The sequence below is a fragment of the Myodes glareolus genome, chromosome 18 (genome assembly GCF_982192425.1).
Source record: "Myodes glareolus chromosome 18, mMyoGla1.1, whole genome shotgun sequence".
Taxonomy (NCBI): domain Eukaryota; kingdom Metazoa; phylum Chordata; class Mammalia; order Rodentia; family Cricetidae; genus Myodes; species Myodes glareolus.
The window spans coordinates 69,434,926-69,446,625 of NC_142043.1; the positions used below are offsets into that span (position 1 = coordinate 69,434,926).

At 57.8% G+C, this 11,700-nt stretch overlaps 3 protein-coding genes across 9 annotated transcripts; all 3 read left to right on the forward strand.

Annotated features, from left to right (window-relative positions):
- Window positions 1-223: 223 nt before the first annotated feature.
- Window positions 224-3,318, forward strand: Gpsm3 (G protein signaling modulator 3). Of its 4 annotated transcripts, none has more exons than XM_085679953.2 (5): window positions 224-343; window positions 774-906; window positions 1,099-1,201; window positions 1,384-1,583; window positions 1,728-3,318. In XM_085679953.2, the coding sequence occupies exons 2-5, from the start codon at window positions 865-867 to the stop codon at window positions 1,863-1,865; spliced, it is 483 nt and encodes a 160-aa protein (XP_085536079.1). In that variant the 5' UTR covers window positions 224-343; window positions 774-864; the 3' UTR covers window positions 1,866-3,318. The 4 variants fall into 4 exon arrangements, with proteins under 4 accessions (XP_085536079.1, XP_087754629.1, XP_048285254.2 ...); XM_087898502.1 differs by lacking the exon at window positions 224-343 and adding an exon at window positions 492-510; XM_087898503.1 differs by lacking the exon at window positions 224-343 and having other exon boundaries at window positions 444-898.
- Window positions 3,097-8,378, forward strand: Pbx2 (PBX homeobox 2). 2 transcript variants are annotated; one of them, XM_087898492.1, is made up of 9 exons: window positions 3,097-3,317; window positions 4,095-4,168; window positions 4,381-4,628; window positions 5,249-5,439; window positions 5,602-5,737; window positions 5,835-5,988; window positions 6,297-6,385; window positions 6,634-6,720; window positions 6,831-8,378. In XM_087898492.1, the coding sequence occupies exons 1-9, from the start codon at window positions 3,097-3,099 to the stop codon at window positions 6,921-6,923; spliced, it is 1,293 nt and encodes a 430-aa protein (XP_087754618.1). In that variant the 3' UTR covers window positions 6,924-8,378. The 2 variants fall into 2 exon arrangements, with proteins under 2 accessions (XP_087754618.1, XP_087754619.1); XM_087898493.1 differs by lacking the exon at window positions 3,097-3,317 and adding an exon at window positions 3,356-3,713.
- A 387-nt stretch (window positions 8,379-8,765) lies between these two features.
- Window positions 8,766-11,590, forward strand: Ager (advanced glycosylation end-product specific receptor). Of its 3 annotated transcripts, none has more exons than XM_085679955.2 (11): window positions 8,766-8,906; window positions 9,092-9,198; window positions 9,327-9,519; window positions 9,702-9,766; window positions 9,864-9,951; window positions 10,037-10,219; window positions 10,317-10,447; window positions 10,603-10,744; window positions 10,902-11,034; window positions 11,156-11,279; window positions 11,349-11,590. In XM_085679955.2, the coding sequence occupies exons 1-11, from the start codon at window positions 8,852-8,854 to the stop codon at window positions 11,571-11,573; spliced, it is 1,446 nt and encodes a 481-aa protein (XP_085536081.2). In that variant the 5' UTR covers window positions 8,766-8,851; the 3' UTR covers window positions 11,574-11,590. The 3 variants fall into 3 exon arrangements, with proteins under 3 accessions (XP_085536081.2, XP_048293915.3, XP_085536082.2); XM_048437958.3 differs by having other exon boundaries at window positions 11,008-11,034; XM_085679956.2 differs by having other exon boundaries at window positions 10,332-10,447.
- The last annotated feature ends 110 nt before the right edge of the window (window positions 11,591-11,700 follow it).

The following is an 11,700-nucleotide window of genomic DNA, read 5'->3' on the forward strand; positions in this document are numbered from 1 at the left end:
CATTTGAAGACCCCAGGTGTTGCTCCTGCTCCCTCTTGGGACTAACCAGAACTGGTTAAAAGCCAAACTAAGTTCTGTATTCCACTCTCAGGAGCCCAGGCAAGTCTTCCCCAAACCTTTGTCTACACTAGCTCAGCTGCCAGTGAACTCGGTCACACTCAGATCCCCTCTGTAATGCCTGAGGGGAGGGCAGTGATAACCAACTCCCAGTCCCTGTCTACTTCCTGTGTGTTGGGCCACTGTTAGGACCCAAGCATGTATTTGAGAGCAATGCACCCTGGATCCAAACCTTCCGCTTCCTTCTAGAACCACACCTTTCCCTGACCCAGTAAGTCGAGAGAAGGTGAGAAGGGCCAAATCCTACATCAGGATCAGTCTTATGGAGGGAAGGAACCTAGCTTGGGGGAGGGGGACCCCAAAGAGTGAAACCACTTCCTGTGTTAGAGCTAGTTCCGGTGTTGACAGAGAAGAGCTGCAGGGGAGGTGGGGATGGAGGGAGCAGTGTGGCAGGTTAGAGGGGCTACTGAGGCTCTGGAAATGAGAAGGCCAGAGTTTGTCCATGTCAGGAGCCTGCGCCACTCCTGCAGCTGGACTTTTTCCCAGTCTCTGTCCTCCCCTGGGGCAAGAGAGGTCAAACAAGCTGTTTGGGTGGGAAGAGAGAATGGAGGAAGTTGACAGAGATGGGCGGGGCCCATGGGGGGGCTGACCAGGAACCCAGCTTCCTGCTCAGTACCCAGGCATCCAGCCCCCAGCTCACCCCCCACCCCTTCCAGCCCCCATTCCCCTCAAGAACCCAGGGTTCCGGTCCTCCTTCCGAATTCCAGTCACCCCCTCCCCCATCAGTATCTCTTCCCAAGACCAGGGATGGAGGCTGAAAGACCCCAGGAAGAAGAGGATGGTGAGCAGGTGAGCTGGGTGCCGGGGTGGGGAGGCCAACACAGGGAGAAGGCCCCGTGAGGACCTAGAGACGGATGGACACAGGAGACTTGGAAAATCTTGGGCACACTGAGGCAGGAACAGAAACACGGGAAATGGGTGACTGGCCTAGCCCTCTGCCCACACCTCCCCCTAACTGGTTTGGACATGTCTTGGCATCAGGGTCCCCCGAAAGATGATCAGGGCTGGCCCCCTGTGAACTCCACCACTCGGCCTTGGCGATCTGCTCCTCCCTCCCCTCCTCCTCCAGGAACCCGCCACACAGGTACCCCACCAACCCTGGGAGATCCTAACCCATTCCGTTTCCCAGTGTAGGCCCACTAACCATCGTACCTGCTCACCCGCCAGTCCCTAACCCACAGTCTGTCAGCTCACCTGTCCCCACCTCTTGCTACTCCACTCTGCCACCGTCTCTGGGTCTTAGCCCTCCTCCCTCCTCTCCCATAGCTCTGGGCCCCCGGTCGGGCTCCCTGCTCTCCCTGCAGACCGAGCTCCTCCTCGACTTGGTGGCTGAGGCCCAGTCCCGCCGCCTAGAGGAACAGAGGGCCACCTTCCACACTCCTCAGGTTCCCCCAAGCCTAGCCCCAACCCCACCCCGACTTCTTGAGGACAAAGAACAGCTCTACAGCACCATCCTTAGTCACCAGGTAAGGCAGACGTCTTATGTCCCTTGACCAGCCTCTACTCCCCTCATTGCCGGCACAGATTTCCTATCTGCCCTACACCAACCCTAGCCCGCTTACCCAAACCCAACACCCGACTACCAGTGCCCTCTCCCTCCACATCTCTAGTGCCAGCGGATGGAAGCCCAGCGGTCAGAGCCGCCCCTCCCCCCGGGGGGACAGGAGCTCCTGGAGTTGCTACTCCGAGTTCAGGGTGGAGGTCGAATGGAGGAGCAGAGATCCCGGCCCCCTCCACACACCTGCTGAGACCTGAACTCCCAACCTGCCCTACTCTCTGGGACTCAAAGCTGGGCCACCCAGCATGTCTTCAACCCTATGTGGCAGGGGTACCAGAAACCAGAGACTGAAGACCCGGCAGTATTCACCACTCACTTCCCCAGGAAACTGGACTTGGGGCAAGTACTCTGACCTTGAAAATAAGCAAGGTAGGGTGGACACAACTCTATCCTGAGCTGTCAAACTACTAAACAGGGTGTGAGGGCCGAGGCCTGCCCCTTCCTGCCTAGTAAGAAAAAAAGGAAAAGATTAAGACAACTGTCGGCCACTAGCACCCCAAGTCCGAAGGCAGAGGGGCCCAGAGGCCTTAGCGAACCTTAGCCCCGCCCATCCATCCTGCTGCTGAGTCTGTCTGATGTTTTGGTTGTATGAATAAATATAATTCCCCTCTGGACTGAAGACTGGTATCTGGGGGTGGGTGGGTGTGCAAGGTGGGTAGGTGACGCCTGGGGCAGCCGCTCTCCGAGATCTGGCCAGAGGCCAACTCCCCTCCCTGGCTGGTTAATTACTGGCTCATTAAGCAGCGGCTGGAGACCTCCCTAATCATCTCCCCCAGCCCCCAGTCTCCCGGTTTTAATTAAGTCGAACAGGGAGGGGAGTCATTAGAACAAGAAATATGAACCGAGCTGTCGGAAAACATTCCAGCGGCCGGAGTCTGCACCACCCCGACGGTGGGCTCGGAACCCAGGTGGCCGACACCCCAAGCCCCGCGCCAGCACGGCCAGTCCCGGGGCCGGGCCCGTATCTCCCAGGTCGCCTGGTCGCTCCCCGCCTCCACCCGCCGCCGCCGCCCGGCCTGCGTCTCCCCGCCCCCGGCTCCTCCCCGTTCCTTCTCTCCTCCCCTCCTCTTCCTCCCGCTCCCCTCCCCCAGCCGCCTCCCTCGCTCCCCCTGCTCCCTCCTCCCTCCTCTCGCACACACACCCCCGCTTGGGCCTCCTCTCTCTCTCTCTCTCTCTCTCCCTCTCGCTCTCTCTCCGGCTCCATTTTCTCCGCCGCCGGGGGCCGGGGTCTCCTGTGGGGGTGCCCAAGCGGCACCCCGGGTCTCCCGTTCAGTGCCGGGGTGAACCCCCGGAGGGAGCCGGGAGGCGGGTTGCCAGGCGGGGTTGGGGCGGAGGGAGCAGCGGCCCCGGCGAGTTTGGGGGGGAAGTCACCGGCGGGGGGAGGGGCGAGCAGGGAGGGGGCCTCAGGCCCCCCCCCAGCTATGGACGAGCGGCTGCTGGGGCCGCCCCCTCCGGGCGGGGGCCGGGGAAGCCTGGGGCTGGTGGGTGGGGAGCCCGGGGGCCCTGGCGAGCCTCCCGGTGCCGGAGACCCCGGTGGGGGAAGTGGGGGGGTCCCGGGAGGCCGAGGGAAGCAAGACATCGGGGACATTCTGCAACAGATAATGACCATCACCGACCAGAGCCTGGACGAGGCCCAGGCCAAGTGAGTGCCCCCACCCCGGGACCCTGCTCACAGCTCTGAGTCCTCTGCAAGCCCCCCTCCCCCAGGGCCCTCTCTGGATCTGGCAACTCTTTTCTCTCCTTAGTTCTGGTGGTCTCTCAAAGCTCGCTTTGCCCCTAGGCCCGAAACCCCGCACAGAGGGAACCCCAGGTGGTCTCACTCCCTCCTAACCTTTTGCTGACCCCTACACTCTGCGCTGGCCCATCTCCTGACTCCCAGACTTAGAAACTGTTCTCAGCCGACGCTGCCTTCCCTAACTATCCAGCTAGCCCGCCCCATTCTCTTCGGATCCAGGATCTCCACACATTCCCTTCCACCGTGGTTGGGGCCTCCAAGAACCCTCACAGGCTTTTCCCACACACTGTACTGAAGTGTCAGGTAGGGGGCACCCCCATTCCAGGCCCCCTGCCACCTCACACTGACTTTCTTCCATCTCAGTCTCTGTTTCCCTTACTCCCAAACCTACCTAGTCACCTTTATTTCCTGTCATCTCGAGATCCTTTCTCCATCTTTTTGCTTGAACCTTCTTCCTTAGCCTCAGCCCGCCCATGGTGACCTTAACCCCTTTGCCTGCGTCTTCTGCTGCCTTTGGCCCAGCAGCTTCCCAGAGCCATGGCAGCTGATCTCTCAAGATCTCCAACTCCATTCCACCCCCATTCCGACCGTCCCCCTCCTCAGATTTATGCCCCCACCTCGTTCCCTGACACCCCTCTCATCTCTCCTGGCCCCTGAACTCTTTCTCCTCCCATTCCTCCTAAGGAAACACGCCCTAAACTGTCACCGAATGAAGCCTGCTCTGTTTAGTGTCCTGTGTGAAATCAAGGAGAAAACCGGTACGTGGGTGTCCCCCATTTCTCGCCTTTGAGAACTGGACTGTACTACTCCAGGGCTCAGAGTTTGACAACTTGAAGCCCTGAGGATAGTGAGACCCAGGGAGGATGCTGGAAAGGGAGTGGGGAAGGAACTGAGTTTGAACAGACACTAGGATGTTGGAATGCTGGGTGGGGGATTGCTGGGGCCTTAAGTCCACTCGCCTGCCTGCTAGGCCTTAGCATCCGGAGCTCCCAAGAGGAGGAGCCGGTGGACCCGCAGCTGATGCGCCTGGACAACATGCTTCTGGCAGAAGGTGTGGCTGGACCAGAGAAGGGGGGGGGCTCTGCAGCAGCGGCTGCAGCCGCCGCAGCCTCCGGAGGTGGCGTGTCCCCCGACAACTCCATCGAACACTCAGACTATCGAAGCAAGCTTGCCCAGATCCGCCACATCTACCACTCGGAGTTGGAGAAGTACGAGCAGGTGAGGAGAGGAGGCCCAGGGAACGAGAGGCTAGAGGTCTCCCCAAGCCACAGAGCTCCTCAGCCGCCCCCCCTGCCCCAACAGGCCTACAATGAAGGCTAGAGGTCTCCCCAAGCCACAGAGCTCCTCAGCCGCCCCCCTGCCCCAACAGGCCTACAATGAAGGCTAGAGGTCTCCCCAAGCCACAGAGCTCCTCAGCCGCCCCCCTGCCCCAACAGGCCTACAATGAAGGCTAGAGGTCTCCCCAAGCCACAGAGCTCCTCAGCCGCCCCCCTGCCCCAACAGGCCTACAATGAAGGCTAGAGGTCTCCCCAAGCCGCAGAGCTCCTCAGCCGCCCCCCTGCCCCAACAGGCCTACAATGAAGGCTAGAGGTCTCCCCAAGCCACAGAGCTCCTCAGCCGCCCCCCTGCCCCAACAGGCCTACAATGAAGGCTAGAGGTCTCCCCAAGCCACAGAGCTCCTCAGCCGCCCCCCTGCCCCAACAGGCCTACAATGAAGGCTAGAGGTCTCCCCAAGCCACAGAGCTCCTCAGCCGCCCCCCTGCCCCAACAGGCCTACAATGAAGGCTAGAGGTCTCCCCAAGCCACAGAGCTCCTCAGCAGCCCACCTGCCCCAACAGGCCTGCAATGAGTTCACAACCCACGTCATGAACCTGCTGCGGGAGCAGAGCCGCACTCGTCCTGTGGCCCCCAAGGAGATGGAGCGGATGGTGAGCATCATCCATCGCAAGTTCAGCGCCATCCAGATGCAGCTGAAGCAGAGCACCTGCGAGGCGGTCATGATCCTGCGCTCTCGCTTCCTGGATGCCAGGTGGGGCTCAGGGACCCCTGAGCCTGGCCCCCCAGTACCTGGCTCCCTCCCATACTTCTCCAGGACCCTTGAGCTGCAGTGTTGCCCAGCATATCACTATGATAGTGATAGTGATACCTCCTGGAGTTTCTTGGGAAACTCAACGATTCTCTTCCTTTGTAGACGGAAACGCCGGAACTTCAGCAAACAGGCCACCGAGGTCCTGAATGAATATTTCTACTCCCACCTGAGTAACCCTTATCCTAGTGAGGAGGCCAAAGAGGAGCTCGCCAAAAAGTGTGGCATCACTGTCTCTCAGGTGCTTTGAGGAGGGGGGGACAGAGTTCCCAGGTGTTACCTGGGCAGGGGGTCCTGGAGAAGGGGTTCTGCCTGACCCCCTCTGCCCAAACCTGCAGGTTTCCAACTGGTTTGGTAACAAGCGAATTCGCTACAAGAAAAATATTGGGAAGTTCCAAGAGGAGGCCAATATCTATGCTGTGAAGACAGCCGTGTCCGTCGCCCAGGGGGGCCACAGCCGCACCAGCTCCCCAACGCCTCCTTCCTCTGCAGGTGGAGCCCACGGCCACTCTAGCTGGCTGCTTTGCATGCTTCCTGTGTTTGCAAGATGATAGCGAAGAGGGTGTTTTGGGGTGAAAGAGGCCAGGGATGTTGATGTCAAGGGGAGGGTCTCCAGTGGATAGCCAGGGAAGGGTCCCAGGTAGCCCGCTCCGGGGGTGGGACTGCTGTTCTGTGGGTAATTTTTATGAATCCATGTGCATCCCCAGAGTTAGCTTTCTGGGAGCTAAGGGTTGTATTTACCTCCTGTCTACAGTCAGATGATCCCCCGTGCTTTTCTCTAATTCTCTCTGCTCTCCAAGGCTCTGGCGGCTCTTTCAATCTCTCAGGATCCGGAGACATGTTTCTGGGGATGCCCGGGCTCAACGGAGATTCCTACCCTGCCTCTCAGGTCAGGAGCCCCAGCTCTTTTCTCTTTTATGGTGTGCATGGTGGGGCGGCAGGTACATGTGCCACTGCACGTGCTGAAGTCAGGGCAGCTCTGTGGTTGCCGTCATCTCCTGCCTTTAGGTGGGGTCTGGGGACCAGAACCAGATCTTCAGGCTTGCTGAGCTATGTCACCGGCCCCACCCCCAAGGTCTGCCTAAGGCTTCCATGTGTCCTGTGTCCATTTGTCACGTCTTTCTTTGTCCCCTGCAGGTGGAATCCCTCCGACACTCAATGGGGCCAGGGAGCTATGGGGATAACCTCGGGGGAGGCCAGATATACAGCCCTCGAGAAATGCGGGTAAGTGGATCAAGGGCCCTTCCGCCTCCAAACTTCACGCTCACCAGGGTGGAGTGTGATCCCCACACAGGGTTTCTTTCCCCTTCTCTGACTTTCCTTCTCTTTTCCAGGCCAATGGCGGCTGGCAGGAGGCTGTGACCCCATCCTCAGTGACATCCCCAACAGAGGGACCAGGAAGTGTTCACTCTGACACCTCCAACTGACCTTGCCCCTCAAGGTCACAGGGCTGGGGGCTCCCACCAGGCAACTCTTGAAGAGGACTTGGGCATCTAAAGGACAAACTCCAACAGAAGCACAACACAGAGAAGGGCAGCTGGGGTCGTGCTCTCCCCAACTGGACACTCAGTGCTGGGGTGCTGACTACATGGCAGGGAAAGTGGGGTGTCCCCCTTTTTTCCGTCTTTTCCCCTCTCACACAGAAAACAGATATGTTTCTCAGATCTCTCAAATCTACACCAACTCTTCCGTTTGTCTCTGGGCTTCCCTACTTTCTTTTCCCCACCCCACTTAAATACTCTGGAATCTGGAGACGTCAGCCCTGCCCGACCCAGAGATGCCAAAAATGGGAACTCCTGGACAGAGGCCCTGGGCCAACACCTCCCCGCACACCCCCACCTTCTGCCCCTCCAGATGGCTTTATTACCTCATACGCAGCTCATCTTAAACCAATAGACTCGCTCGGTGGACAGGAGTGTCTGACTCAGTTATCTACCTCGGAGGGAGCTTCTGCTACTTTAGAGAATCTTTGGCTGGGCTTTGGAGTTGGTTTTGTTTTTTAGAAAATCTGGGATCTGTCTGTATTTTTTTTATTGTTTTTGTTGGTAGTGGTGATCCTTAGTTTTTAATAGTTGGAAGAAGTAGGGATTTTGGTGTGTGTGTGTGTGCGTGTTTTTTTTTTAAATAAACATACTGATTTATTTTTGTTTACCCATGTGAGAAGTAAGAGCCAAAGGGGCCTAGAAAGAGAACAAACACAATTGGTGGCGGCCACTTGCTCCAGGCCTGCCACGGGGGAAGTGGATTTCGCAGGACACCATGTCCTCACCCTGGTCACTTAGGTGTTCCTAGCTTGTGCTGGCAAATCTCTACTGTATTTGACATGGAGCAGGATGCCCCTCTAGCCTCCTGTCTTCCCCCTCCCAATAACCTGTGGGCAAGGCTGGACTGAACTCAGTAATTTTGAAAAAGTCAAAAGGCTTTTAAAAAATTTTTTTAAACCCTTTGCAGAGTGGAGAATGAATGGAGGGTGTTCTTGCCAAATTCACTAAACACGGGCTGGGTGCTTACAAGTGTCTCTCTCCCCCGATTTCCCAGAAATAAGTGTTTCTGCTCATATTTTTTTTTTTTAATCTCATGCCAAAATCAAGGGGGTGGGGAGAAGAGGGAGGCCGCAGAATGCCAGGTATGAGTGAAGGCATAAACAAGGTCTCATCTCAGCCCTGAACCCTTCTGACCCCCTCAGACATCCTCAGGATCTTCAGGACTGTCACAGTGGGGAATCCCTCCCACCAAAGGCCCAGGCAGGAGGGTGGTAGGAGGCAGGGCCAGGGCAGTTCTCTCCTCTCCTGTAAACTTGTAGACTCACAGAGGAAAAACAACAACAACAACAACAACAACAACAAAAACCTGAAGTTTTAAATAAAGAGATTTCTTTTTTCCCTGGGTTTAGTTGAGATTTTTTTCAAAACAACAACACTAGAAACACTCTCCAAAAGAGTAATTCTGACCGAAGCCCCAACAGGTTTCTGTCCTGTCCTCACTACTAAGATCCCAGGATGACAACAGACCAGACTGAACCATGTTGCCTAGCAACTTGCCCCAGCCAAGATGGAGCACTAGTGAGCCCTGTGTGCCGGACTGATGGAGGGTGGGCTGGAGGAAATGAGACCCTCAGTGGGGTACAACCCTGTTCCAGGAGAGGCTGTGCCCAGATGCTGGCAGTGCCCCAGGGTGTGGTGAGACCACTGCTTCTAGTACCTGAAGGACTCTTGTCCCAGAGGCATGAATTCCTGGCATTCTCTGTGACGGGGCAAGATGGGAGATGGGGGAAGGGTAAGGGTACAAGCTCCACCTAGGGCAGTGGCCACAGCAGGGAAAGGGGCAGACAGCACCAGGAGCCTGGGAAGGAAGCATGATGCCAGCAGGGACAGCAGCTGGAGCCTGGGTGCTGGTCCTTGCTCTGTGGGGTGAGCCACTCCCAGTCCCACTGACCCTCCTCTTAGCAGTTCAGCTCCCTTCTCTCCAGGACCCCCCTTCTCCCTAGACAATTCCTAGAATCTGGGCACCACTTTCCAGAGTCCCCCACCCACCCTAACCCACCCACTGGCCCCACCTCTCCCCTTCTGCCCCTCTACCCCATACTACCACCCAGGAGCCGTAGCTGGTGGTCAGAACATCACAGCCCGGATCGGAGAGCCACTTGTCCTGAGATGTAAGGGGGCCCCTAAGAAACCGCCCCAGCAGCTAGAATGGAAACTGGTAAGCAGGCCGTCCCCGCTTGGCCTCTCAACCTCAGAAGCTATCCTTGAGGGTCCCCAGCACCCCTCCCTGTCTGGTCAGCCCTTCCCCAAACTGCCTGGATGGCTTAGGCTTTTCTCCTCTTGCAGAACACAATCCGGACCGAAGCTTGGAAGGTCCTGTCTCCCCAGGGAGGACCCTGGGACAGCGTGGCTCGAATCCTCCCCAACGGTTCCCTCCTCCTTCCAGCTATTGGAATCAAGGATGAGGGGACTTTCCGGTGCCGGGCAATAAACAGGCACGGAAAGGAGGTCAAGTCCAACTACCGTGTCCGAGTCTACCGTAAGGGTTCCATGGTCTTGGCTAAGTCACTCTGCATTTTAGAAAAATCCTTCTTTTTCACCCTTGGCCCTTGACCCTTGGCCCTGGCGTATGTGGACCTCTGATCTCCAAGGCCCTGGTTCCCATGTCTGGAGTGTGAGAACCTTCAAAAGGGCAGCTTCTGATTGGAACTTTTCCTCCAGAGATTCCTGGGAAGCCAGAAATTGTGTATCCTGCCTCTAAACTCACAACTAGTGTCCCTAATAAGGTACAGAAACAGAAAATGGAAGGGTCCTTTGAACGCAACTGTGGGCCTGCATGGTATCCCATTGAGTTAGAGGATGAGGTCTCCATTCTTTCTCCAGGTAGGGACCTGTGTGTCAGAGGGAAGCTACCCTGCAGGGACCCTTAGCTGGCACTTGGATGGGAAACTCCTGATTCCTGATGGCAAAGGTGAGTGCCTGGGTGCCCTGTACCCGAATGCCTTCTCCCTGACATGCTCCCACATGCTTTTGGAGTTTTGTCCAACCCACTCCAGGAACAATCGTGAAGGAAGAGACCAGCAGACACCCCGAGACAGGGCTCTTCGTGCTGCAGTCAGAGCTGACAGTGATCCCAGCCCCAGGAGGAACCGCCCATCCTACCTTCTCTTGCAGCTTCAGCCCAGGCCTTCCCCTACATGGGACCTTGAATGCAACCCCCATCAAGCCCCATGTCAGGGGTGAGCAGGGAGGGAGGGCCTGGTCTGGAAGGCAGGGGTCAACCCCAGGGCCATCAGACCTGGTAAGCTGATGGGCCTTATGCCCATCCTCACCCAGAGTTTGTGCCTCTAGAGGGAATTCAGCTGTTGGTTGAACCAGAAGGTGGAACAGTCACTCCCGGTGGGACTGTGACCCTGACCTGTGTCAGCTCAGCTCAGCCCCCTCCTCAGATCCACTGGAGAAAGGATGTGAGTAGCCTAGGAGGCCTGGGAGCTAGGAAACCGTGGCAGGCAGAGGGCAGCCCGAGAGCTGGGCTGAAGGCACAACGTGCGGCTGTGGGAATGAAATCACGAGTTGCGAATATGGCCGGGGGTTCTTACCCATCTCCCTCCTTCCCCACCAGGGTATACCCCTGCCCTTTGCCTACGACCCTGTGCTGCTCCTCCCTGAGGTAGGGCATGAGGATGAGGGGATCTATAGTTGTGTGGCCACCCATCCCAGCCACGAGCCTCAGGAGAGCCCCCCTGTCAGCATCAGCATCACAGGTAACCCTTCCCCAGATCCCAGGGACCCTGGGGCGAGGTGAGGGACGCAACTCTCCAACTCCCTGTCCTACTCACATGACCCCCAAGAGCCATGCCACCCCTCCCCTCAGTGCACCCAACACCCAGGCCTCTTCTGCCCCACAACAATCCTGTCAAGAGAGAAGTTCACCCTGCCCACTCACTGAAGGGAGATGCCACTGGGCCTGCCCCCAGACAGCCCCACCCGAGCTCCAGTCCCCCTCAGACTACTCTTTGTCTTCCAGAAACCGGCCAGGAGGGGCCGGCTGCAGGTGAGGGACTGGACTAGGGTCAGAGGGGAGCGTGTGACTGCCGCATGTGACTGGGGCAGAGTCAACAAGGAAGGAGCCGTGTGCTGGAGCTGTGCCCTCAATCCTCCCTATGTCCCTACAGGCTCTGTGGGTGGGGCTGGGCTGGGGACGCTAGCCCTGGCCCTGGGGATCCTGGGAGGCCTGGGAATGGCCACCCTGCTCGTTGGGGTCATCCTGTGGCGAAGACGGCAACCCAGAGAGGAGAGGTGAGTGAAAGGCGCTCCACCAGGGCTTCAGAGTGGGCCACCGGAGGCTAGAACACCGTTCCTTCTCAGGAAGGCCCCAGAAAACCAGGAGGACGAGGAGGGACATGCAGAGCTGAATCAGTCAGAGGATGCCGAAACAGCAGAGAATGTGGCAGGGGGACCTTAGGAGAGCCCAGGCAGACCCTGTCCACCAGCTCCTTCGCCGTCCTCGTCCTCCCTCTCCCCCGTATGATCCCCATTCCACCTCACACACTTTCTTCTACAACCAGAGCCCACCTGACCCATGCTGAGTAAACACTTGACACACCTTGCCTGCCTGTTGTCTGTTTGTGAGAAAAGTGACCTCATCCCTAGGAGCCCTGCAGGGGAGGGGCTCACCCCATCCCTCTCACCATGCCAAGCATCTGTTCAAGCTGGGCGG

What these genes read in the sequence shown, in the direction of transcription:
- Pbx2 (XM_087898492.1), top strand. Translation starts at nt 3,097, where the DNA reads ATGGACGAGCGGCTGCTGGGGCCGCCCCCTCCGGGCGGGGGCCGGGGA. An exon ending in TGAAATCAAGGAGAAAACCG is followed by an intron (nt 4,169 to 4,380) that starts GTACGTGGGTGT and finishes CCTGCCTGCTAG; the next exon opens with GCCTTAGCATCCGGAGCTCC. An exon ending in TCTCGCTTCCTGGATGCCAG is followed by an intron (nt 5,440 to 5,601) that starts GTGGGGCTCAGG and finishes CTTCCTTTGTAG; the next exon opens with ACGGAAACGCCGGAACTTCA.
- Gpsm3 (XM_048429297.3), top strand. Translation starts at nt 694, where the DNA reads ATGGGGGGGCTGACCAGGAACCCAGCTTCCTGCTCAGTACCCAGGCAT. An exon ending in TCCAGGAACCCGCCACACAG is followed by an intron (nt 1,202 to 1,383) that starts GTACCCCACCAA and finishes CCTCTCCCATAG; the next exon opens with CTCTGGGCCCCCGGTCGGGC. An exon ending in GCACCATCCTTAGTCACCAG is followed by an intron (nt 1,584 to 1,727) that starts GTAAGGCAGACG and finishes CCACATCTCTAG; the next exon opens with TGCCAGCGGATGGAAGCCCA.
- Ager (XM_085679955.2), top strand. Translation starts at nt 8,852, where the DNA reads ATGATGCCAGCAGGGACAGCAGCTGGAGCCTGGGTGCTGGTCCTTGCT. An exon ending in CTACCGTGTCCGAGTCTACC is followed by an intron (nt 9,520 to 9,701) that starts GTAAGGGTTCCA and finishes CTTTTCCTCCAG; the next exon opens with AGATTCCTGGGAAGCCAGAA. An exon ending in CGGCAACCCAGAGAGGAGAG is followed by an intron (nt 11,280 to 11,348) that starts GTGAGTGAAAGG and finishes GTTCCTTCTCAG; the next exon opens with GAAGGCCCCAGAAAACCAGG.